Source organism: Balaenoptera borealis (assembly GCF_965194805.1).
Source record: "Balaenoptera borealis genome assembly, chromosome: 1".
Taxonomy (NCBI): Eukaryota; Metazoa; Chordata; class Mammalia; order Artiodactyla; family Balaenopteridae; genus Balaenoptera; species Balaenoptera borealis.
This window is the reverse complement of record NC_138860.1, coordinates 167,398,052-167,421,638: the sequence shown is the minus strand read 5'-3', so window position 1 is coordinate 167,421,638 and position 23,587 is coordinate 167,398,052. Positions and strand designations below refer to the sequence as shown.

The 23,587-nt window shown below is 43.2% G+C and overlaps 1 protein-coding gene across 2 annotated transcripts in view; it reads right to left on the bottom strand.

Annotated features, from left to right (window-relative positions):
• Window positions 1-23,587, bottom strand: part of CSMD2 (CUB and Sushi multiple domains 2) — a 658,464-nt gene that overhangs the window by 239,445 nt on the left and 395,432 nt on the right. For both annotated transcript variants that reach the window (XM_082362533.1, XM_082362534.1), the window contains exons 14-15: window positions 13,769-14,095; window positions 9,665-9,859 (exon numbers count right to left, since the gene is read on the bottom strand). In XM_082362533.1, coding sequence (XP_082218659.1) covers window positions 9,665-9,859; window positions 13,769-14,095 — 522 coding nt within the window. The remainder of the gene's footprint in view (window positions 1-9,664; window positions 9,860-13,768; window positions 14,096-23,587) is intronic.

Genomic DNA, 23,587 nt, shown 5'->3' with positions numbered 1-23,587 from the left:
AGTTTAACTAACAAAGAAGAGAAAAGAATAATAATGATGTTAATAGTAGGCAACTCATACTGATGACTTACAATGCTACCTGCTTTACACGTGTTATCTCATTTAAAAAAAATTTTTTTTATTGTGGTAAAAGTCACACAATATAAACCATACTATTTTAACCATATTTAACTGTTCAGTTCAGTGGCACTAAGTATATTCACACTGTTGTGCAACTCTCACCATCATCCACTTCCCGGATTTTTCACGTTCCTAAACTGAAACTCTGTCCCCATTAAACACTAACCCCCCATGCCTCCTCCCCACGCCCCCCACCCTCCCACCCCTGGCATCTACCAAGGTATTTTCTGTCTCTATGACTTTGACTATTCTAGGTACTTCATATAAGTGGAATCAAACAGTATTTGTCTGCATCTAATGTATGTTGGAATGCATTTTTAAGATTAACTTAATATATGTCCTGCAAACAGACCGTACCTTCTTTTTTTTCCCCCTGTGCTACACAGTAGGCCCTCACCAGCCATCTACTTCATACATAGTGTACATACGTCAATGTCAATCTCCCAATCCATCCCACCCAATCCATCCCACGTGTTATCTCATTTAAATGTGCACAGCATTTATGAAGTTATTCCCATTTTACAGAGGAGAAAACTGAGGCTAAGTAGGCTGATAGACTAGATCAAGCGCTAATAAAGTTAGAGCAGAGATTTAACTTCAAGACCTCTGTCTCCAAATCCCCCTGCAGCACATAACAGCACAACAACCACAGCTGATAGGTATGAGCTCACTGCTACTGAGTTTACTATGTGTTGGGCTTAACGTGGATTATCCTTGTGACAATTGCAACATTAAAAGGTATATAACCATTATTATCCTGATTTTATAGGCGGGGATTATTATCCCATTTTCAGTAAGTTGAGGCTTGGAGAAACTGAGAAATTACATAGCACCTCTATCAAACACTGAAAGCATAAATTGCCTATAGGTATTGTTATTTCCTGAGTAACCTGTTTTCAAAACCCATCCATCCATGGCACTGAAACTACTAATACTTTGCTCTACTCTTCCAGACCTTGGAGGTGGGGAGGGGCATGCCTGCTGCGATGTGCCTGGGTCCCCAGGCAGGCACAGAGCCTCAGAAGAGAGTGGGGATTCTTTCTTGGCTCCCATTCAGCACAGGCCCAGCCTCTTTGGCTGCTGGACTGCGATGTTGTCACTCACTTTGCAGGAAGCCATAGATCACAGAGTCACCGTTGCCCGACAAGGCTACTCTCTATTCAGTCATATACATCAACAAAGCCCTATCTAAACTTTCCAGAGAAGGAAACTCAAATCTTTCCCTTGGTGGCCACCATTTGTTTTCTTTCTCTGCTGTGTCGTTCTATCACTTTGGCTAGTTCCTCTCTTCTCTGCTGAGGTGATTGGCAAACAACCTCTCCATTTATTCAGTCCTTCACTCTCTCTAGTTAATCTTCATATCCCAGGGTGGTGGTTGCCAGGCAGGGAGAAGGAGGGGAGGATTCCTAAGTGCAGTGTCTCTTTAACATTTGAGACGATGCTCAACCTCCCTCTTACTGAGAAAATAAATACAAATCAAAACTATACCGAGAAATTATTTCTCATCCATCAGGTAGGGAAAATGCAAAAAGTCTGATGACTCGTGAAGCCGAGGGAGAGCAGGAATTCTAGTACTTTCCTGCTGGACATGCAAAAGAGCACAAACCCTACGCAGGGAAATTTGGTAGCATCCAGCAAAATTCATAGGCATTTATTCTCTCACCCAGCAACTCTACTTCTAGAACTCTGTCCTAAAGATACACTGGCAAAAATATGCGAAGACATATATATGTACCAGGCTACATAACGCAGTACTATTTATAACAGCCAAAGAATGGAAACAGCCATTATGCTCAGCAATAGGGAGCTGACTAAAGGAATTGGGGCAATCAACAACATGGACTATTTATGCAGCTATAAAACAAGAATAAGGATTATTCTATACAATGTCATGGAGTGGTCCCCAGAATATTTTATTAAGTGAATAAAAGCAAGATACAGCAGTAAAAGCAAGGGTAATGATTCCATTTATCTAAGAAAAGGGTGGGAGACACACACATATTTTCTCATATTAACAATCAATGAAAGGGCAAACTCAAAATGCGAAAGATTACCTATGGATGGAGGGAGGGGCCAGGGTAGAGAGGATAGAGGTAGAAGTTAGACTTTCTCAGAATATACCTTCTTTTAGAGGTTTAGCTTTGGAACTATGTAAATATTTTACCTAATGAAAAAAGATTTAAATCTGATAAGCAATGTCTCAAAACTTAAAAGCAGTGTAAAATAAATGAATATAATACTGTATCAGCTGGTAGCATAATCATACATGAAGAAACTAGTTAAAGAGATTTTAAAACACAGTAATTTGATAGTCCATCCCTAGTAGGATGTACAGACAAGAAGAATTGAAAGGAAAAACACAAAAACGATTTTCAATAATCGTACTGCTGTTGGTAGTACTGGTATTACAATTTGAGACTCCTGGGTGTATATTAAGGAATGGGAAATTATGTTGGTGTTGAGAACTGGGATTACCAGCAAGAGTGAAAGAAGATAAAGATATGACATCAAGGAAGTTCAGTGAAAAAGAAAAAATGTTCTTACATTTGAAATGAAATGAACCCATGATGCATTTTATCTTTCAAAAAATATTTCTTAGCTCTGTTCATTGAAAAGGCTTAGAAATAAGGACCTACTCAATAGTAATAAGCAGAGCCAGTGCCCAGATTCTGAATATCATTTCTCACTAAAAGGAACCAGGACTCCTTGGAGAAACAGCTGATTTTAGGTCAGGGACAGAAAATGTACAAGATGAGGTTGGGCCAATTTCAAAAGGCTCCCGCCGGCCAATGGGACAATTTGAGCGTTGACTACAGTAATAACTGCAATGGATTTAAATGCATAAAATATGTTTCAATCCTTTGGATTGTAATGATATTAAAAAAATGTTCAACTTTGGAAGACGTTAGAGTCAACCCATTAATATGAAAACTGGTAAATAAAGGAAAATAATTAAGTATTTCTCCTGTCTTTCCTGTATGAACTATACCTCAGGGTAACCAAATAGTTGATCAGGGCAAGTTTTCCATAAGTATTCCAGCTTATAAAAGAAGAGATAGAATGTTACCATTTTGTAATCTCTAGGCTATGAAAACTGATGGCTCCTAACATCACCCAAAGAGAAACAACTAGACATTATATGCATCTGATAGAGGCACAGAGCCCTGCCTATAAAATATTCTGGCCAAACACCAGAACCTGAATCTGATTAGGCTTCTAGACCTTACTGCCAATTAAAGGAAATATAAGAGAGGGAGGATCATGTTGAGCAACCTCCTAGGGACGTAATTGCCAAAATTCAGACTGCAGGAGACTCCTCAGGATAAACAACCTGGCTTCCCCAACAAAAATATCGCAAGAGGGTGGGCAGACACCTACAGATTAAAAAGGACTTGAGGCATATCAGCTTCCCTAGGGCTCTGACTTTTTAAAAAATACTATGAAAGAAAGGGTTAGATAGATAATCATGGAAACTTGATTGTATTAAGTAATTATTTTCATAATTTTAAGATAATAGCATGGTGGTTCTGTTTTAAGGAGTTCTTTTCATCCATTAGAAATATACACTAAAATGTTGTGCATGAAATATTATGCCTGAAATTTGCTTCACAATAATCCCAGAGCAGGGTAATGGTGGGAGATACTGGTAATGCAGAGGGTATGAATGAAATGAAATAGGCCATGAGTTTATAATTGTTGAAGCCAGGTGATGGGTACGTGGGGTTCGCTGTACTATTCTCTCTGTTTGAAATTTTCCATTAAAATTGTTAGGGTGAAAAGAAGGATATACACATAGATACACACACACACACACACACACACACACACACACACACGGAAAAGACAAAAAAAGAGGAGAGGGTCCTGCCTTGAACAGGGAGAAGAATTCAGCAATAAGACAAAAGAGGTACCCAGTGCCTTATCCCAGTGCCTGGCACAGAGTAGGTGCTCAATAAATAGTTTGTGGAAGGAACGAAATACTGCATTTTGTGCCTCCTTAAATTCATAGGTTGAAACCTTAACTCCCATGTGACTGGCTTTGGAGATGGGCCTTTAAGGACATAACGACAGTGAAATGAGGGCATAAGGGAGGGACCTAATCCAAAAGGACCGGTGTCCTTACAAGAAGAAGAAACATCAGGAGTGCATGTACACAGAGAAAAAGGCCATGTGAGGACACAGCAAGAAGATGGCCATCTGCTAGCTAAGGAGAGAGGTGTCGGGAGAAAGCAACCCTGCTGGCTCCTTGATCTTGGACCTCCAGTATCCAGAACCATGAGAAAACACATTTCTGTTGTTTATGTCACCCAGTTTGTGGTATGTTGTTATGGCAGCATGAGATGGCTAATGCGCTGGGCTTCTGATGAGGGGCTGGTGTCCCCTGTGAGGGAGGATCCACCTCTCCTGACCTTGGATGCTATAGTTGTACGAGGCAAAGGGCAGATGGGGGTGGTGATGGAATAGAGTGATGCCGGGAACTCGTGCTCCCTGAGCCCTCACAAGCCGCATGCTAATTGATATGTGCTTCTGCTTTTCCTGTATGTTCACCCTCACAGCAAACTTTAAGGTGGGTACTGGCGTTAGCCTCATTTCCTAGTTGAGGAAACGGGTACAGAGGGCTTAGGTAACTGGTCCAGAAACACACAGCAGGGAAGCAGCAGAGCCAGGATTTAAACACAGGCAGTCTGTCTCCAGAGCCTCCATTTCTAACCACTACGGGTGGACGCGGGAATGCCCCCCCCACCCCCTGACTACTGCCCTCAAAGCGGTCTCAGTGTGAATATCTAGAAGCAGTGGAAGCTTTTTCCTTGACTCCCTCCAGCGCTGCCTCCCCACTACCCCGCCCCCCCATACCCCTCACCACCTATCCTCCACCATACTGTGGTAGAACAAAAGGAGAATGAACTTTGGAGTCAGACCGCATTTGGTGGTTCAAAGTGATCATTTGGTATCAAAATATCTGGATTTGAATCCTGACTCTCCCGTTCACTTAGCTGTGTGATCTTGGTCAAGTTACTTAGCCACTCTGTGCTTCAGTTTCCTTATCTGTGAAGTGAGGATCATAACAGTACCTCCCCTGTAGGGTCATCATGAAGATGTAATAGAACAATGTATGTAAAGCACTTGGCCTAGTATTTAGCACATAGTAAGTGCTCAATTATTACTAGCTGGGTAATCGCAGGCAAGTCAATTCACCTTGCTGGTTTGCAGATTTCTCATGCATAGGGCATAATAATCTTTCTCACAAGAGTGACAAGAAGATTAAATGAAATAATGTTAGAAATGCAGTAACTACCCTTCTTCCTCAGAGGCCTAAATGAACTACCACCATCACTTAGACTCCTCTTGTGGGAGTGGGGAGAACTGACCTTTCTTTTTTAGAAGACTTTTAAAAAAAATTATAAAAATAACACATTTATTTTACATACAGAGAGAAAAAAATGTGGACGTGTCTACACCAAAGTGTTACGCCATTTTTCTCTGGGGAGTGGGATTAGGAAATGAATATTTCCACTATAACTTTATTTGCACTTGTGTATTGTTTACATTTTTTACAACTACCAAGTATTACTTTAAAAATGAAAATACATACTCACTGTAGATAATTTATCTCCTTTTTTCCCATGTATTTCTTTTAAACAGCATATTTTTTTAAACCCAGTTTGAGAGTCTTTGTCTTCTAATAGGGAGTTTAATTACTTTATTATCATAACTGATATGTTTGTCTTACTGCTGTCAATTTCTGATGCTTCCACATGGTGTCCTATTTCCTTTGTCTTTTGTGATAGGCAATATGTTTCCTTTTGTTTTAATTTTCTACTGGGATATGGAAAGTAGAAAACCTGCTTTTCATCCTATTTGTGGATGCTTTTAAGTCTTTTACAAATATGTTTGAAATTATATTCTCTCTAGTGATATAATTCAAGAAAAATACAGTAACAGGGTAGCCAAGAGCCTGGGTTTGGATTCTGGTTCTGTCACTTACAAGCTGGGAGGACCCTGGGCAAGTGACTTAGCTTCTCTGTGCTTTAATGGGACAATAACAACACCTGCTACCTAGACTGGTACCTGGCTGAAATGAGGTGACACCTGTAAACCACCTACCATAGTGATGTATAATTAGTTCGTTCTTCCTTACAAGAGACAAGGAAGAGATGAATGCCGGGGTGAGAACCATGCGTTCCTTTGTAGCTGTTTCACTCCTTGGAAGTCTTTCTTAGGAAATTTCTGATTTTAAACATATGGATCCCTTATGTCCTCTGTTCTGTAGATCAGGGGTCAGCAAACTACAGCCCAGGGGCCAAATCCGACCCATTCATTTCTGTTTTGTCAAAGCTGTTTTTGCATAACGATGGCAGAGTCGAGGGGAGATCTTAGGGCCCTCAAAGCTGAAAACACTTTCTAGCTAGCTCTTTAAGAAAAAGTTTGCAACTTCTGCTTTAGATCAGCCAGATGATCATCCTTCTTTCTAAATTTAGGGGAAGAAGCCATTTTCTCCCTTGTCCTTTTATAGCCTCTCAAAAGCTAAGAGGCTCTTAGCATATATTAAAAGATTTTTTAAAAGATCATTAGCTTCCACATTTAATTGTCCACAAGGTGGGGATACTTAATCAAAAACAAAACTAGAAAAAATGGAAAGACAAAGATGCTGATTACAGAGCAGGGTTCTTCCAAGGCTCAACACAGGAGGGAAAGGGGCCAAGGAGGGGCCAGATTCCAGGAGCTTCTTACCCTGTCTGCTCTACGGTTTCAAGTCCAGAATTGGCCACCCTAGGTGCTGTCTGGCTCTCACTCTGGCCCTCTAATCTGCTGCTCCCCAGGTCTCCGGAAACCAGGTTGGCATCAAATGCCCATCATTCTAGGAAGACTGAGCAGTCTCCCCTTGTGCCAAGTCAGCATCTCTCCAACAGGCTGCCCCCTTATTTCTGGTTGTCCACTGTCCCCCAACCTAAGCATTTTCCCCCCCAGGGACAGAATGAATGAGACAGCTCTAATTTCAAAATTAAGACTCAGCCTATGAAACAGTGAACTGCTTTAAGGTCCTTTAATGAAGGTCGAGTTCTCTTGCATGTGCACTCATGGTCTGGAGTGGTTCACTGCACCGGCAGAACTATGGTCTAGGAGCACCTGATTCAGGAAAGTGGAGGGTGGGGAGGAGGATTCTGTAGTTACCAAGTCCTGATCCCTCTCAGGGGGGTCAACTCCACTGGGACTGAGCCCCCGCAGGCTCAAGGGCACTGTGGCCTGGGCTTCTGCCCCGGAAGTCCTATAGTCTTGGTTGGGAGATAGGGCCAAGACTCGTGGAACTGGTAAAGAAAAATGTAGTCATGGTGAGACCAAGTATCTGATAGAGTGGTCCGGCGGTGGCCCATAGAGCAAGGGAACCAGGAGGAAGGAGAGATCAGGTGAGTGGGAGACAGCAGGGAAGATGTCCTGGATGAGATGGACCACGAGGAAAACCAAAGAAGTCAGAGGAGGTTGACTTGAGAGCATGAGGGAGAATGAGGGGCCCAGCTTGAAGGAAAGGTGAGACCACTGACCGACAAGCCCCCAGACCCTGGGCTCTGCCTCACCCCCAAACAACCCCATCAGACACACGTGGTTACGCCCCTGCTGCCGCCGAGGGAGCTACCCAACCCATCGGGTCCACAACTGGGAGGGGGCAAAGATAGGAGTTTCATGGTTCCCTGACACCAAAGCTTATGCTGTTTCCAAAAGTGCTCACTCTGCTGGGTAAAAACAGCAGGGGAGGTTGTGTGGACGTGGTTGGGTGACCGCGGGGGGCAGGAAGACGCCTGTTTGTGTCACGATTGGAGCAGGCACCTGGAAGGATGAACCCACCCCATGATCCCCGGAAGTGGACCAACATGCATCTGATGGTGTCAGGGATGGTTGAAATCAGGCGAATATCATGCTCACAGCCAACACTGACTGAGCACTGCCTCCCTGCCAGGCACTGCTCCAGGAGCGGTGCTTGCTCACGACCGCCCTGTGAGGGGGCTCCCATTATGAACTGCACTTTACAGATGGGGCAGCTGAGGCACAGAGAAGTCAAGTCACTTGGCCCCGGCGACTCAGCGGGTAAATTTCAGGGAGGAGACAAAAGGCAGTCTGGTGAGAGTCAGGGCTCTGGAGGCCATGAAGGAGGCTCTAACCTAGTTAAAAGGTCATTCATTCATTCATTCATTCAGTGATTGATCAACCAGTGTTGACTGAGCATCTAGCAGGCATCAAACAATATGCCAGCTGTGGGGATACGAGGCCAAGGAAGATTCCCTAACCTCACAGAGCTTACACACCAGCAAGAGCATGGCTAACACTTACGCTAGGAACTCAATCTCTGCCTGGAAGTGCCCTTTACACGTGCATCTCATTATCATCTCCCCACTTTTTTTTAGCTGAAAAAAACCCAAACAAACCAGAGGCTCAGAGAGAAAAAGGCGACTCACCAGGATTCCAGCCCAGGTCCCTCTGACTCGACGGCCCACCTTGACGCCACCCTCTCTGCCTTGGGCCCTGTGCCCTTCGTGGTCTCTCCTCCCCACTCCCCCTGCTTGTCAGCTCTGGGGCAGCGGTCGCCCTGAGGCATGCCCCCTCGTTGCTCTGCTCTCCTGTCCTTCCCCCTTGCTGGCCGGGGTGCTCGGGTTTGGGTCTGGGGACTGTGTATGGAGAGGTCCCTTAGGTCGCTACCCTCTGTCCGTCACGTGAGGTAAGAGGAAGGCGCTTTCTGGGTCCCAGAAGGAGAAACTGCAGCCCTTGCCTCCACCGTCACTGCCTTCAAGGGGTCTGTGGGAGACTCACTTTCCACCCATTATTCACAAGTATATATTGAGGGCCTATTCTGTGCCAGGCATTGTGGTTGGTGCACAAGTTTTACATAATTCCTGCCCTTAAGAAGCTTAATTTGTGTTTTTCATGCCTGCAGTTGGGGGGACCAGATGGCTAGTCTCTGAAACTGAGTCAAAACCTGTCTGCGTGGCAAGGCAGGACCGAGCAGACACCATAACAACCCCTGTGCTTGCTTCAAGCTGTGTCTTTTTTCTGGCTGGTCTGCCCCTAGTCTCCTGGAGATTCACTGCAAGGATATCAAGGCAGCATTTAACAGGGACACCAAGGCCAAGCCTGGGAGATGTCCCAGGGAATTGGGGGAAATTAGCATGTGGAGAAGGAAAGAGTGGCCGGCAGCTTGAAAGACATGCAAACTCACAGCTCTGCCAACACTGCTTCAGGCTGATGGAGCTCCCCTGTGCAGGAGCTGGGAGCCGGGCTCCTAATGGCTGTGATATTGAGAGCATTCCCAGTTGAAAGAAGAGGTGTTTTCGATGCCTGACAGTCTAGAACCAGCGTTTCTCCTGTTTAATCTCTGGTTATAATTCAAATTTCTGTGCATTGTGGTTCTGTAAAGCCCCGGCCATTGCAGCGTGAGGGCGAGAGGGTGGTCCCATGTCCTGGGAGAAGAGGACGACTGGGGATTGGGCCACTCGGTCCCCCTCCTCAGCTTCTCTGGCTGACAGCCCCGGTCCCCAGCTCGGCAGGCACGCACCTTCACACCGCAGCACGGCACTGTTCCAGACCACGCTGCCCTCCTTCAGGATGCAGGTGATGGTCTCTGAACCCTGAGTCCCGAGGAAGCCTTCATCGCAGAGGAAGGAGATGGAGCTTCCCAGCTGGAGGCTGTCACCAAACCGTTTGCCGTTTACTGGAACGCCCGGATCTGGACACTCATTGTGTCGAAAAGCTGTGTGGATAAGGGTCAGGGATGGGGTTAGACAGAGCTGGCGTGCAGATGGACCCCCAAAGAAACTAAGCTTCATCATCATGGTCAATCCTAGACCTCCCCCACTTCCCCAAGAGCCTCGCGTGCTGGGGGGAGAGCTACATACCCTAGAACCACACCAGGCATAAAGCAGGTACTTGATAAACTTGATCTCCTGCCTTCCTGAGCACCTAATCCAACTTCATTCTATAGCACATTTATAGATCAGGCAGGGGGTTGTTTCTCCTGTTGGCTCATTTACACCAAATAATGATTCTGTGATGTAGGTATTATTACCCCAGTTTACAAATAAGGAAACTGACGCTCAACATGGTTAAGGAGCAGATCTGTGTCCTCAATGTCAAATCCATTCCGTGCGTCCCTACCTTCAGACAGCTGTGGGATCATTTATGTTGCAGGTGAACCGGGCTCTAAATCCTGTGACACTGATACCAAGCACCGTAAAGTAGGTGCCCTGGAATTAATCCTGTCTGAAGCCATTCCCTTCATTTCCTCGCCCCTTGTCAGGCTGCCTCTCACTCTGCCCAGGCAATTGATAATACCATGGTGGGGGTGGGGGTGGGGCGGGAGGAAAGAGAACACTTGTGGGTTTAATCAAGCTCTGCCTCTTATTAGTTACATGGTTCTGGGCAACTTATGTAATCTTGCTGAGCCTCTGTTTCCTAACCTATAAAATGGGCCATTCTGAGATAGGAATAACATGAAAGTTGATTTGAATTTGCAAGTGGCGAATGCTTGGTAAACACCTGACAGGTGGTCAGTACCCCTTAAGTCTGTGTTCCCTTCCTTCTTCCTGTTCCCAACCTTCCTCCAACAGGGGTGCCCAGTTCTCACACTCGAGTCTGAGGCCACGTCCTATTTGCATCCCTGCTGTTTTAAGGACGGTGGCTTCCCAGTGGAGACCAGGTTCCACGGCTGCAAGGGCGTGGGCCACTTCAGAGGCCTCTGAGATTCCCTAGTGATTGAAACACTTGCACAGTCAGAAACAGAAGCAGCCCTGGAGGCTGTCAGATCATCTTGCTGGAAGCAAACCTGGCGATCCTTCCTACTGAAGCTGGGCTGAGGGAGCTTCTGACACAGAGATGATCTGGATGATCCCAGCTGAGCCCCGACCCCCTTCCCTCTGAAATGCAAGCTTAAGTCAGCCCAGACATCAGTCTCCCAACCTTTCCTCATTAGGAACTTATGACCATGAGATTGCCCTCACATTTAGAAACATGGGGTGGGAAGAAAAGTGGCACTTGGGGCCCAGAAGTCCAGCCGTTTGTCTATTCAAAACCCTATCAGTCACACAGACACACAGATACACAGACACAGACACAGACACACACACACACACGTGTACACACTGAGCAGGGATATGGAGCTATTTCTAATACCTTGAAGTAAATGCTCTAAGTCAAGGATTTAAATACTGCCCAGTTCCACCCATGTACCTTTTCAATCTGTTTCCTGGCAGGTGAAAAGGGACAGATCTTAGCTTAGGAAGTTTCTGTTGTGAGGTTGGCAGTGATGCCCGCAGGATGCTTCCACAGTAGGTGCTCAGTAAAAAGCAGCTACTCTCATCTTTGAACAAAATACTCACATGGAAGAAAGATTAGGTTTCCTCTAAGGAGCTCTGGAGGTGGAAACGGGATCCCTGAGCCTTGTTACAGGGACACGGATTTCAGGTCATCATGAGGGGAAGCCCCGAGTGTTCTCTAACTGTGGAGAGAGCTGTCTTGGGGTGGGGGATGCGAGCTCCCTGACACTGGGCAAATTCCAGCTCTTCCCAGACGATCGTCAGTTGGGACGTGACTGAGGAGATGCACGTCCTGTGGGGGAGACTAACTAGTTCCCAAACACTTGCCCATGGACTGTGGCTTCACTAGCTACATCAGAATCACCCCAGAAGCCTGTAAAAAATGTAGATTCTAGGGCCTCACTCCTTAGAGATTTTGATTCATCAGGTCTAGGATGGGGCTCAGATTTTTAAAAGTTATTGCTACCTATCCAACCCACTCTATCTGTACAAATGCACAGAAAATTATCTGTAATGTCTGTAATGGTGTTCACCAAATATTGGCAAGAATCATCTCTGGGTGGGGGGATCTAGGGTGGTAGTCAGCATTTCTTCCTTGACCTGCCCCTGTTTTTTGACTACTGACATATTGGATGTGTATCATTTTTACAACGGTGGAGGAAACTTCGAGAGGAATGCTGGGTAAGAGCTTGATCGTTCGGGTTTGCTGCTTTTTGCCTCTTCCTCCTGAGGATTTGACATTTGCTCCTGTCCGGGAAAGTGGGGACCTACTGGGATATGGTTTTCCTCGGAGACTATGAGTATTTGTTTTTGACCCAGGTCCTCCATCGGTGTATCCACATCTGCTTTGAACCTGTAGAGTCCTCGGCCCTCCCCATCCTGGATAAGTGGGCTTCCCTGGGACAGCTCTTACCCTACTTTTTCCCACTCCCACTTCCCAGGAGGGAAGAAAGATCATTCAGCCATTCATGGATCTTTCCATCCAATAAACATTGACTGATCCTCACCACGTACCAGACCCTGCACTGGGCAGAGGGCATAGAAGGATAAGTAATACATACCCCCATCTTTCCAGAGCTCACGACCTCATGGGAAAGTAGGGATGAGGACAGATAAACTAAAAGCCGGTGCTGCAGTGCTAGGCTGGGAAGATTAGGGAAGACAGAACTGGGCTCTGCTTCCTCCTGCCCACAGATGATGGGAAGACGAGTGCCCTGGAGGAGGCGTCCCTGGGAAGACGGCTTGTTTCTATCAAGTCCGGCATCCTGAAGAAGGTGTTGAGGGAAACATCAGGGAAGGGCTTCAGCTTGGAATCTGGGGTCCCCAGTGACCCCTGTTTGGCACCTATTGTCTTCAGCTCAACTAGACCCTGGGGACAGATGCGACAAGGAAGCAAGACCTCTCTGCCAAGGGTGGGAGGGGGGCTGGGCGGAGATCAGTTCTATCCGAAAGTGCCAGAGGGACAAGCGCTGCGTGTGTGCTGGGTGCGTGGGGCGGAGCTTGAACTGGGGACTTGCATTTCACAAGCGGCCTCTGGGAAAGGATCTGGTTAATCTGCTCAGACGGACCCAGCCTCAGCCCCCTCTGAAGATTTGCCATTGGCCAAGTTCACTGGGTCTGTAGCTGGTTCTGCCCTGAACAGCACCTCTTGCTACCTTTGCCGCTTGCTGTTTCTACTCTCCAAGCTTCTGCCCCGCCCAACCCCCCGAGACACAGAAACGACAATAATCACGGCTGAGCTTCAGTTTGTTTCTAGAGAAGGGGCCAAGGGTTAAAACTGGAGGTGACAACTTTGGGACTGTGGCCCTGAGAGGGGCCATGAGGAAATGCCCCGAGAGTTGGCTCTAATGAGTCTCAGAGCCAAACAGAAACACTGCTCTAGACTTCTGTTTCTGATTTGCCTATGGGAGTGGGAACTGGCAAAGCAAAGCGTGAGCAGCCCCACGGGGGATACATGAAGTCGGCAGTGAGTAGGCGTCCGAGGACTTGGGGGAGCACATCGGAGAGGCGTCCGTAGCTAGAAGAGGATGGGGAGGGCTTGCTCTCCCTTGGGCCCTTCCTGGTTCTAGCTGGGCCTTCTAGGAGGGGGAGGGTGGGAGGGAGAAATGAGGCCCCAGGCTCCTTTCACATTATATGGCACATGCAAAGGAAATAAATGCTCAAAAGCGAGTGACGCCACAGAAAAGAACGCTTTCCGCTTTTCCCTTCATGCTGGAGCCCCATGCCTGGCTCCGCACCCCCGCAAGGCTTTTGGAACGTGCCCACCCACATCAACACTCCTCTGCTGGCGCCCCCTCCACTGGACATCCCCAGAGGGACGGTCAGCTGAGGACACAGGCTGGACTCACTAGTAAAGGTGATGTTGAAGCCCCTCTTCCCCGTGGAGTGGTCGGTCTGGAACTCAAGACGGGCCACGTGGCCGCTGCTTGTGATGGACGAGGGGAGTTGGTTTCCCGAGAAGGTGCCCAGGACTGGGGCCTCAGCCGTGGCCCCATCCTTGATGACCAGGAAGTCAAACTGAGGCTCCACATCAATGTCATTGAAGGCCAGGTGGATGCGGCTCTCGGGCCGCGCGAGGATAAGCCAGACGCAGTGGAGGTGGTTGCCGTAGTCCTCCGGGTAGTTAGGTGACAGGACGACCCCAGAGGGGCTGGTGAAGTTGAAGAAGCAGGAAACTGCAAGAGAAGAGCCGTGGAGGTCAGTGAGCACCCCTGGTATTGTGCCTGGGCCCCTGAGGGCTGGCGGGGGAGCGTTTCTTAGTCTAAGAGCAACAGAGAGAAAGGGTGACACGAGGGCTGGGCTGGACCGGCTGGGCTCTGAGCTCTAGGTGGGAGACATGATGGGTTCCATGCCACACGTGGTGTTGGGAAGGGTCCCTCTGGCAAGCCACAGACAAGGTGGAGCTGGTCCTCTCCTGGCCCTGTCTCCACTTCGGTGAGCCCACCCCAGGCAGGGTGTGCATGCTTCTTGGTCCCTTGCGTTGGGGAGAAAAACCACCATTCAAGCTTAAATGTAGACCCAGTGCCTGGCTCCTTTTAGCTGGTGGTGATCCCCCGGGTGGTAACCAGAGTGGAGATATTCCAAGTCCATTTCTATCTTTTAAACATTTTTAGTGGGGAAATGATAGGTGTGCCCCTGGGGATTCTGCCAGCCTCGAAGCTACAAAACTATGCTAAGGAGGCGCTAGGTAGGCACCATCTTTCAGAGCCCAAAGTTTTGGAAGAAACTGGGGGAGAGAGGTGACCAGCGCCTTATCTTGAGGCCCTGCATACATTCCAAGGATCGACTCTTCTGAAAATCTTTATTTTAAACCCTTTCCATGCCAGTAACTAACAGACCCTGGAACAAGGCTGAGGCAAAGCAAAGTGCTATAAATGGAAAAACAAACACACAAACACTAAACCAAAATTAAAAAGAAAAATAACAGAATGAAAAAACATTGCAACAAATATGCCAAAGGGCAACTCTCAATATTGAATTAGAGCTTTTATAATTGTATAAGAACATCACCAAGATGACCAAAGCGGATTCATATGAGAGAAAATAGGATTAATATGAAAACACAGTCCATTTCACTAGAAAAAAAAATAAAAATAAACATCCCATACTGTTGCGGCTTCATGAAAACTCATATGCATTTATTGCCAGTTGCACAGTAAAGTTGATATAATCCTTTTGGAAGGGAGTGTATGCATTCTTATCAGCAGCCACAACACTATTCAAATATTCTGACTCAGTAATCTCTAGGAATTAATTAAAAAGAAAAAGAGCCACATGGACAAAGATGTTTACAGTGACATAATTTTATTACAGAGGAAAAAATGTGAACAACCTACATGTCAGCCCAATAATGCAAGGTAAATTATAGCCTTTAATGTGGTGCAGTTTGAACACAATCATTAAAGTGATAAATATGACCCTGTAGAAAGAAGAATGTTAAACATTTTAAAGTAAAACAGTACATCATAAAATTATACGCATGCTTTGGATTATAGCTATTAAATATTTACTTATATATGGGTAAAGACTGGACATGAGCCCCCAAATAAAAAATTGTATTAGAGTAAAAGGTTTGGGGGTGATACTTTTTCACAATGAAAACAATATTTAATTTTTCTGACTGCAAAAATGATATAGGCTCATTGAAACATTTTTTAATATATAAAAGTGTAAAGAAGGTAAAAACGAATATGGGCAAACATTTAAGTGCCTTTATAACATTTATAGTGATGTTTGGTATTAATTATATTGAAATTAAAGTAATATAATATTTGACTTATTAATTATAATGAAGCTAAGGTGAAAAATAATAATAAAATCATGTTTGCAAAAGGAAAAAAAAACACAAAACAAAGGGACTGGTGATTCCTTCCGTTGAGTGTCTCCTCTGCCTGACTCTACGCACCTTCCCCTTTTCTGCATTAGGTATTACTTTTTCAACCTGCTACTCAAAGCCCTCCCACCAAATTCAGCAAAGTGAACCTGGTCTCGAGGACACATTCAGTCTCCTCCCTATAATCTCTGTATTTTATAAGTATTGAAAGTTTGAGTCAAGGGGAGAGAAGGATATGAAAAAGCTTTTAGGCAACACAAGGTATAGTTAATAGTAATTACCATTGTATATTATTGGGCGTTTACTTAGTACAGGCACTGTTCTAAGCACTTTCATCAATTACTCAATTTAACTGTCACAATAATGGCATGAGGTAGGTACTGTTATTAACCCCATTTAAAAATGAAGACACTGCGGCACACAGAGATTAAGTAGCTTGCCAGAGCTGCGCGGCCAGTAGATGGTAGCAGCGAGTTCAAATCCACGCAAATCCATGCAAATTCAAATCCACCTGACTCCACGGGCCAAGCCCTTAGCCACCCAGCAACACCGTCTCCCAGTATGAGAACAGTACTGCTCACTAAGTCTAATAGTGGAGTTCTTGGGGGTGTTCTTAGAATCTGTTAAAGATTCATCTGTTAACCCCAAGCATTATATCAGCCCTGAACTGGAGGTTCTAGGCTGGACACAGATGCCCCCACACAGCTATCCCATCTATGGCTTTGTGGTAGTCCAGCTGGAAGCATAATACAAATAATGAGGAATCTGAAACCAACAAAGACCACTACCTTGAAGACAGAAGGGGAAAAACCACATGGCCTGTCTACCAGCAGAACAACATCAAGGCGGACCAAAGACAAAGAAAAGCTCTACGATTTCAAAGGCACTGAAAGCATAAGAACAAATGGATTTGCTGCAGAGAGTTTAATTAACATCACCTGAGTCCCCACCCCGACTCCATCACTCTGTCACGTTTTTTTCTTTATACCCTTTATCCCGAGTTGCCATGTTGTAAAGCTCCAGGGGCACCATTTTGAGCAGCTATATATGGCAGCTCTACCTATCACTCTCTAAAATTACCTTGTTCACTGGTTTGTTTATGGTCTGTCCCTCCCTCTCCCCAGCACACACATGTAATCCACGAGGGCAGAAATCTTGTCTGTTTGATTTCTCTGAATCCCTATGGCTCCCACAATGCCTGGTACATTGTTGGTGCTCAATCAATATTTGCTGAATGAATCAATGAGCATTTAATGGTTGATACCATCTGAAGAGATGGTGACATGGATACACGTGCCTCACATCCCCATCCCGTTCCAAGCCCCAACCAAAAGAACTGACCAAAGTCTGTAAAAATAGGTGGATACCTGTGTTAGCTCTGGAAACATGGAAAAAATACTACGTTGTGATCCTCAATGTATGTCTCTTAGACACGGTACAGATCTGTCCCTAAATAATTTAGAGTAGAAAAGAGTATGGCCCAGCCAAATTGTTAAAGAGCAAAGACAACAGAAACCGCTTCCAGTATCAAAGACCTCAAAAAGTATATTATCCATACAACACTAAAGAAATACGTGAAGATGTTTTCAACCCAACCAAGAGATGAATCAAAATGCAGAACTCAAGTATGAGAAAGTTATGCTTAATAAAAAATGAAAAAAGATTGGTGATAAGCAAATAAACAATATAGTAAAGAATCTAAATAATTGCTATAAACATAGTTAGAAAATAGACTGCAAGTGTAACAAATATTTGTTGGAAGAGAAGATAAAAGATATCACTCCTGCCCAAACCCCAGGGTAAAATATTGCAGATTATTCTGATGTAAAGTATAAAGTTGAAGCAAGGAGATATGCTAATTTCCTCATTTTGTAAGAAATTCTGTTATATAGTTTCTGTGGTTAATTAGAGAAATATAGGTTAGAGTGTGTCTTTAAAGATGTTAAGTGTAATTAGTAATAGACTATAAAGTATCTTATCTTCAAAATTACCAAAGGGGAAAAAGCAAAGCAGTCAATTTAGCAAAAAAATGGAATTCAAAGGAAACAACAAGGAATCATAAAGAGGGGAAATGTAAAGTAAGATGCTAAAAAGGGGAAAAAGGCAAAACATCATTTATGATAGTAAATGTATACAGGTTTATCTGTCTTAGAAAAATATAACTTTCATTTTGGGAAAAGACACACAACTTAAAGTGACTCAGAATAGTCAAGAATAAGGAAATGGGCCAAGATAGCTCAGACTTCAGATTAGAAGAGTGTTACAATTTACCAATGCCCAGGCCCCAAAGATTCCTGTTTATTTGGTGGAGTGTACCCAGGGCATCAGAGGTGCTAAAAGCTTCCGGGTGATCCTGATGTGCAGCCAGGGTTTGAGACCTACTGGTGAAGGCAAATGCAAACCACAAAAAAAGGAGTTTTAATACTAATATCAGACCCTTGGATGTTATAATATCACACCAGACTCTTGATGATTCTTTTTTTTCAGTCCAAGAGTCCTCTGGACTGCTACCAAGAGACACTTCTTCTTGCACCTGGAAAGAGATGGAGCTGATAAACTGACACTAATAGAACAGAAATGTGGCCCTGTAAAGCTCAGTTTTCTATCCCAACGTATAATTCAGACTTGTTACAATGAGGGCAGGAAAAGGGAGTGTGCATTGTCCAACAAAGGTCTAATCTCTCTCACTCTGGAAAATTAGGTTTACGTATTACAGTAGAATGTTTCTGTTGGAGAATAGAATTTGCTTCTCAGTGTCCCAAATGAGGATAACAAAACGTATTGTGATTGGATCTCATCACTATCAATCACCCAGGTAAAAGAGAAAGATGAGGTATGCTCTCCCTTTGGAAGCAGTTACCATGTTGTGCTTATGGATCTTGACCTTGGATAAGCCTTTAAATGGTTCGGACTTTTGAAAAATAATAAAGGTGGAAACCTCATTACCAAATGGATGTATCATTACTGTGTATAATATTGGATTATTATTCAATAGGACCTTGAGTAAGAAATAAAAGTTTTGTTGAAAAATCCTCTTTTACTAACTTTTCCTCAGGTGTTGTCACTGCTAGTTTCAGTGCTTTCAAAATGATAATTCAGTTACTAGGGACCCAATGAGACAAAACAAAATCTCAAATCCAAAGATGACATTTAAAAAATGGATGACGTGCACATTCCAAAATGAAGATATGACAGTTATGAAACATTTGGCCCCAAAGCGCTGAAACAGACAAAATAAACTAATTTTAGCACAGTGGTTAAGAATTTGCCTGCCAATGCAGGGGACATGGGTTTGAGCCCTGGTCCAGGAAGATCCCACATGCCATGGAGCAACTAAGCCCATGCACCACAACTACTAAGCTTGTGCTCTAGAGCCCGTGAGCCACAACTACTGAAGCCCATGCACCTAGAGCCCGTGCTCCGCAACAAGAGAAACCACCACAATGAGAAGTCTGTGCACTGCAACGAAGAGTAGCCCCAGCTTGCCGCAACTAAAGAAAGCCCATGTGCAACAACGAAGACCCAATGCAGCCAAAAATAAATAAATAAAAATTAAAAAACCCCAAAAAACGTAAGAGTTGGAGAAAAATATACTAATCTGCAGTCAAAAGTAAATAAAGTGGATCTGTAAAATACTATGAGTGTGTATATGTTATATGAAACTCTGTAACCTTCAAACAAGGAACACCACCTTCTTCACAAATGCCCTTGGAATATTACAGAAATGGACCCTATATTGGGCTACAAAGAATTCTCCATAAACTCCTCTACAAAGCAAAAACTGTTGGGACACATTTTCTATTCACAGTGCAAATAAACTACAAAGCAATAATAAAAGAATGACTACGAACCTGCAGCCTGTGAAAAGGAGACCCTAAACACAGTGAGTTAAGCAAAATGAGAAGACAGAGAACTATGCAGCAGATGAAGGAGTGAGGTAAAAACCCACCAGAGCAAACAAATGAAGAGGAAATAGCCAGTCTACCTGAAAAAGATTTCAGAGTAATGATAGTCAAGATGATCCAAAATCTTGGAAACAGAATGGAGAAAATACAAGAAACATTTAACAGGACCTAGAAAAACTAAAGAGCAAACAAACAATGATGAACAACACAATAAATGAAATTAAAAATTCTCTAGAAGGAATCAATAGCAGAATAACTGAGGAAGAAGAATGGATAAGTGACCTGGAAGATAAAAGAGTGGAAATAACTACCACAGAGCACAATAAAGAGAAAAGAATGAAAAGAATTGAGGACAGTCTCAGAGACCTCTGGGACAACATTAAATGCACCAACATTCAAATTATAGGGGTCCCAGAAGAAGGAGAGAAAAAAAAAAGGGACTGAGAAAACATCTGAAGAGATTATAGTTGAAAACTTCCCTAATATGGGAAAGGAAATAGACAATCAAGTCCAGGAAGTGCAGAGAGTCCCATACAGGATAAATCCAAGGAGAAACAGGCCAAGACACATATCAATCAAACTATCAAAAATTAAATACAAAGAAAAAATACTGAAAGCAGTAAGGGAAAAGAAACAAATAACATACAAGGGAATCCCCATAAGGTTAACAGCTGATCTTTCAGCAGAAACTCTGCAAGACAGAAAGGAATGGCAGGACATATTTAGAGTGATGAAAGGGAAAAACCTACAACCAAGATTACTCTACCCAGCAAGGATCTCATTTAGATTTGACAGAGAAATTAAAACCTTTACAGGCAAGCAAAAGCTAAGAGAATTCAGCACCACCAAACCAGCTCTACAACAAACGCTAAAGGAACTTCTCTAGGCAGGAAACACAAGAGAAGGAAAAGACCTACAATAACAAACCCAAAACAATTAAGAAAACGGTAATAGGAACATACATATCAATAATTACCTTAAATGTAAATGGATTAAATGCTCCCACCAAAAGACATAGACTGGCTGAATGGATACAGAAACAAGACCTGTATATATGCTGTCTACAAGAGACCCACTTCAGACCTAGGGACACATACAGACTGAAAATGAGGGGATGGAAAAAGATATTCCATACAAATGGAAATCAAAAGAAAGCTCGAGTAGCAATTGTCATATCAGACAAAATAGACTTTAAAATAAAGACTATTACAAGAAACAAAGGACACTACATAATGATCAAGGGATCAATCAAAGAAGAAGATATAGCAATTGTAAATATTTATGCCCCCAACACAGGAGTACCTCAATATATAAGGCAAATGCTAACAGCCATAAAAGGGGAAATCGACAGTAACACAATCATAGTAGGGGACTTTAACACCCCACTTTCACCAATGGACAGATTAACCAAAATGAAAATAAATAAGGAAACACAAGCTTTAAATGACACATTAAACAAGATGGACTTAATTGATATTTGTAGGACATTCTATCCAAAACCAACAGAATACACTTTTTTCTCAAGTGCTCATGGAACATTCTCCAGGATAGATCATATCTTGGGTCACAAACCAAGCCTTGGTAAATTTAAGAAAATTGAAATCGTATCAAGTATCTTTTCTGAACACATGCTATGAGACTATATATCAATTACAGGAAAAAAACTGTAAGAAATACAAACACATGGAGGCTAAAGAATACACTACTAAATAAGCAAGAGATCACTGAAGAAATCAAAGAGGAAAGAAAAAAATACCTAGAAACAAATGACAATGAAAACACGATGACCCAAAACCAATGGGATGCAGCAAAAGCAGTTCCAAGAGGGAAGTTTATAGCAATACAATCCTACTGCAAGAAAAAGAAACATCTCAAATAAAAAATCTAACCTTACATCTAAAGCAATTAGAGAAAGAACAGAAAAACCCCAAAGTTAGCAGAAGGAAAGAAATAATAGAGGTCAGATCAGAAATAAATGAAGACGAAATGAAGGAAACAATAGCAAAGATCAAGAACTAAAAGCTGGTTCTTTGAGAAGATAGACAAAATTGATAAACCATTAGCCAGACTCATCAAGAAAAAGAGGGAGAGGACTCAAATCCATAAAATTAGAAATGAAAATGGAGAAGTAACAACCGACACTGCAGAAATACAAAGGATCATTAGAGATTACTACAAGCAACTGTATGCCAATAAAATGGACAACCTGGAAGAAATGGACAAATTCTTAGAAACGCACAACCTTCTGAGACTGAACCAAGAAGAAATAGAAAATATAAACAGACCAATCACAAGCACTGAAATTGAGACTGTGATTAAAAATCTTCCAACAAACAAAAGCCCAGGACCAGATGGCTTCACTGGTGAATTCTATCAAACATTTAGAGAAAGCTAACACCTATCCTTCTCAAACTCTTCCAAAATATAGCAGAGGAAGGAACACTCCCAAACTCATTGTACGAGGCCACCATCACCCTGATACAAAAACCAGACAAAGATGTCACAAAGAAAGAAAACTAGAGGCCAATATCACTGATAAACATAGATGCAAAAATCCTCAACAAAATACTAGCAAACAGAATCCAACACCCCATTAAAAGGATCATATACCATGATCAAGTGGGGTTTATCCCAAGAATGCAAGGATTCTTCAATATACGCAAATCAATCAGTGTGATAAACCATATTAACAAACTGAAGAAGAAAAAACATATGATCATCTCAATAGATGCAGAGAAAGCTTTTGACAAAATTCAACACCCATTTATGATAAAAACCTTCCAGAAAGTAGGCATAGAGGGAACTTACCTCAACATAATAAAGACCATATATGACAAACCCACAGCCAACATCATTCTCAATGGTGAAAAACTGAAACCATTTCCTCAAAGATCAGGAACAAGACAAGGTTGTCCACTCTCACCACTATTATTCAACATAGTTTTGGAAGTTTTAGCCACAGCAATCAGAGAAGAAAAGAAATAAAAGGAATCCAAATTGGAAAAGAAGAAGTAAAGCTGTCACTGTTTGCAGATGACATGATACTATACATAGAGAATCCTAAAGAGGCTACCAGAAAACTACTAGAGCTAATCAATGAATTTGGTAAAGTAGCAGGATACAAAATTAATGCACAGAAATCTCTTGCATTCTTATACACTAACGATGAAAAATCTGAAAGAGAAATTAAGGGAACACTCCCATTTACCATTGCAACAAAAAGAATAAAATACCTAGGAGTAAACCTACCTAAGGAGACAAAAGACCTGTATGCAGAAAACTATAAGACACTGACAAAAGAAATTAAAGATGATACAAACAGATAGATATACCATGTTCTTGGATTGGAAGAATCAACATTGTGAAAATGACAATGAATACTACCCAAAGCAATCTACAGATTCAAAGCAATTCCTATCAAACTACCAATGGCATTTTTCACAGAACTAGAACAAAAAATTTCACAATTTGTATGGAAACACAAAAGACCCTGAATAGCCAAAGCAATCTTGAGAAAGAAAAACGGAGCTGGAGGAATCAGGCTCCTGTACTTCAGACTATACTACAAACTACAGTAATCAAGACAGTATGGTAGTGGCATAAAAACAGAAATATAGATCAATGAAACAGGATAGAAAGCCCAGAGATAAACCCACGCACATATGGTCACCTTATTTTTGATAAAGGAGGCAAGAATATACAGTGGAGAAAAGACAGCCTCTCCAATAAGTGGTGCTGGGAAAACTGGACAGCTACATGCAAAAGAATGAAATTAGGAACACTCCCTAACACCATACACAAAAGTAAACTCAAAATGGATTAAAGACCTAAATGTAAGGTTGGACACTATAAAACTCTTAGGGGAAAACACAGGCAGAACACTCTATGACATAAATCACAGCAAGATCCTTTTTGACCCACCTCCTAGA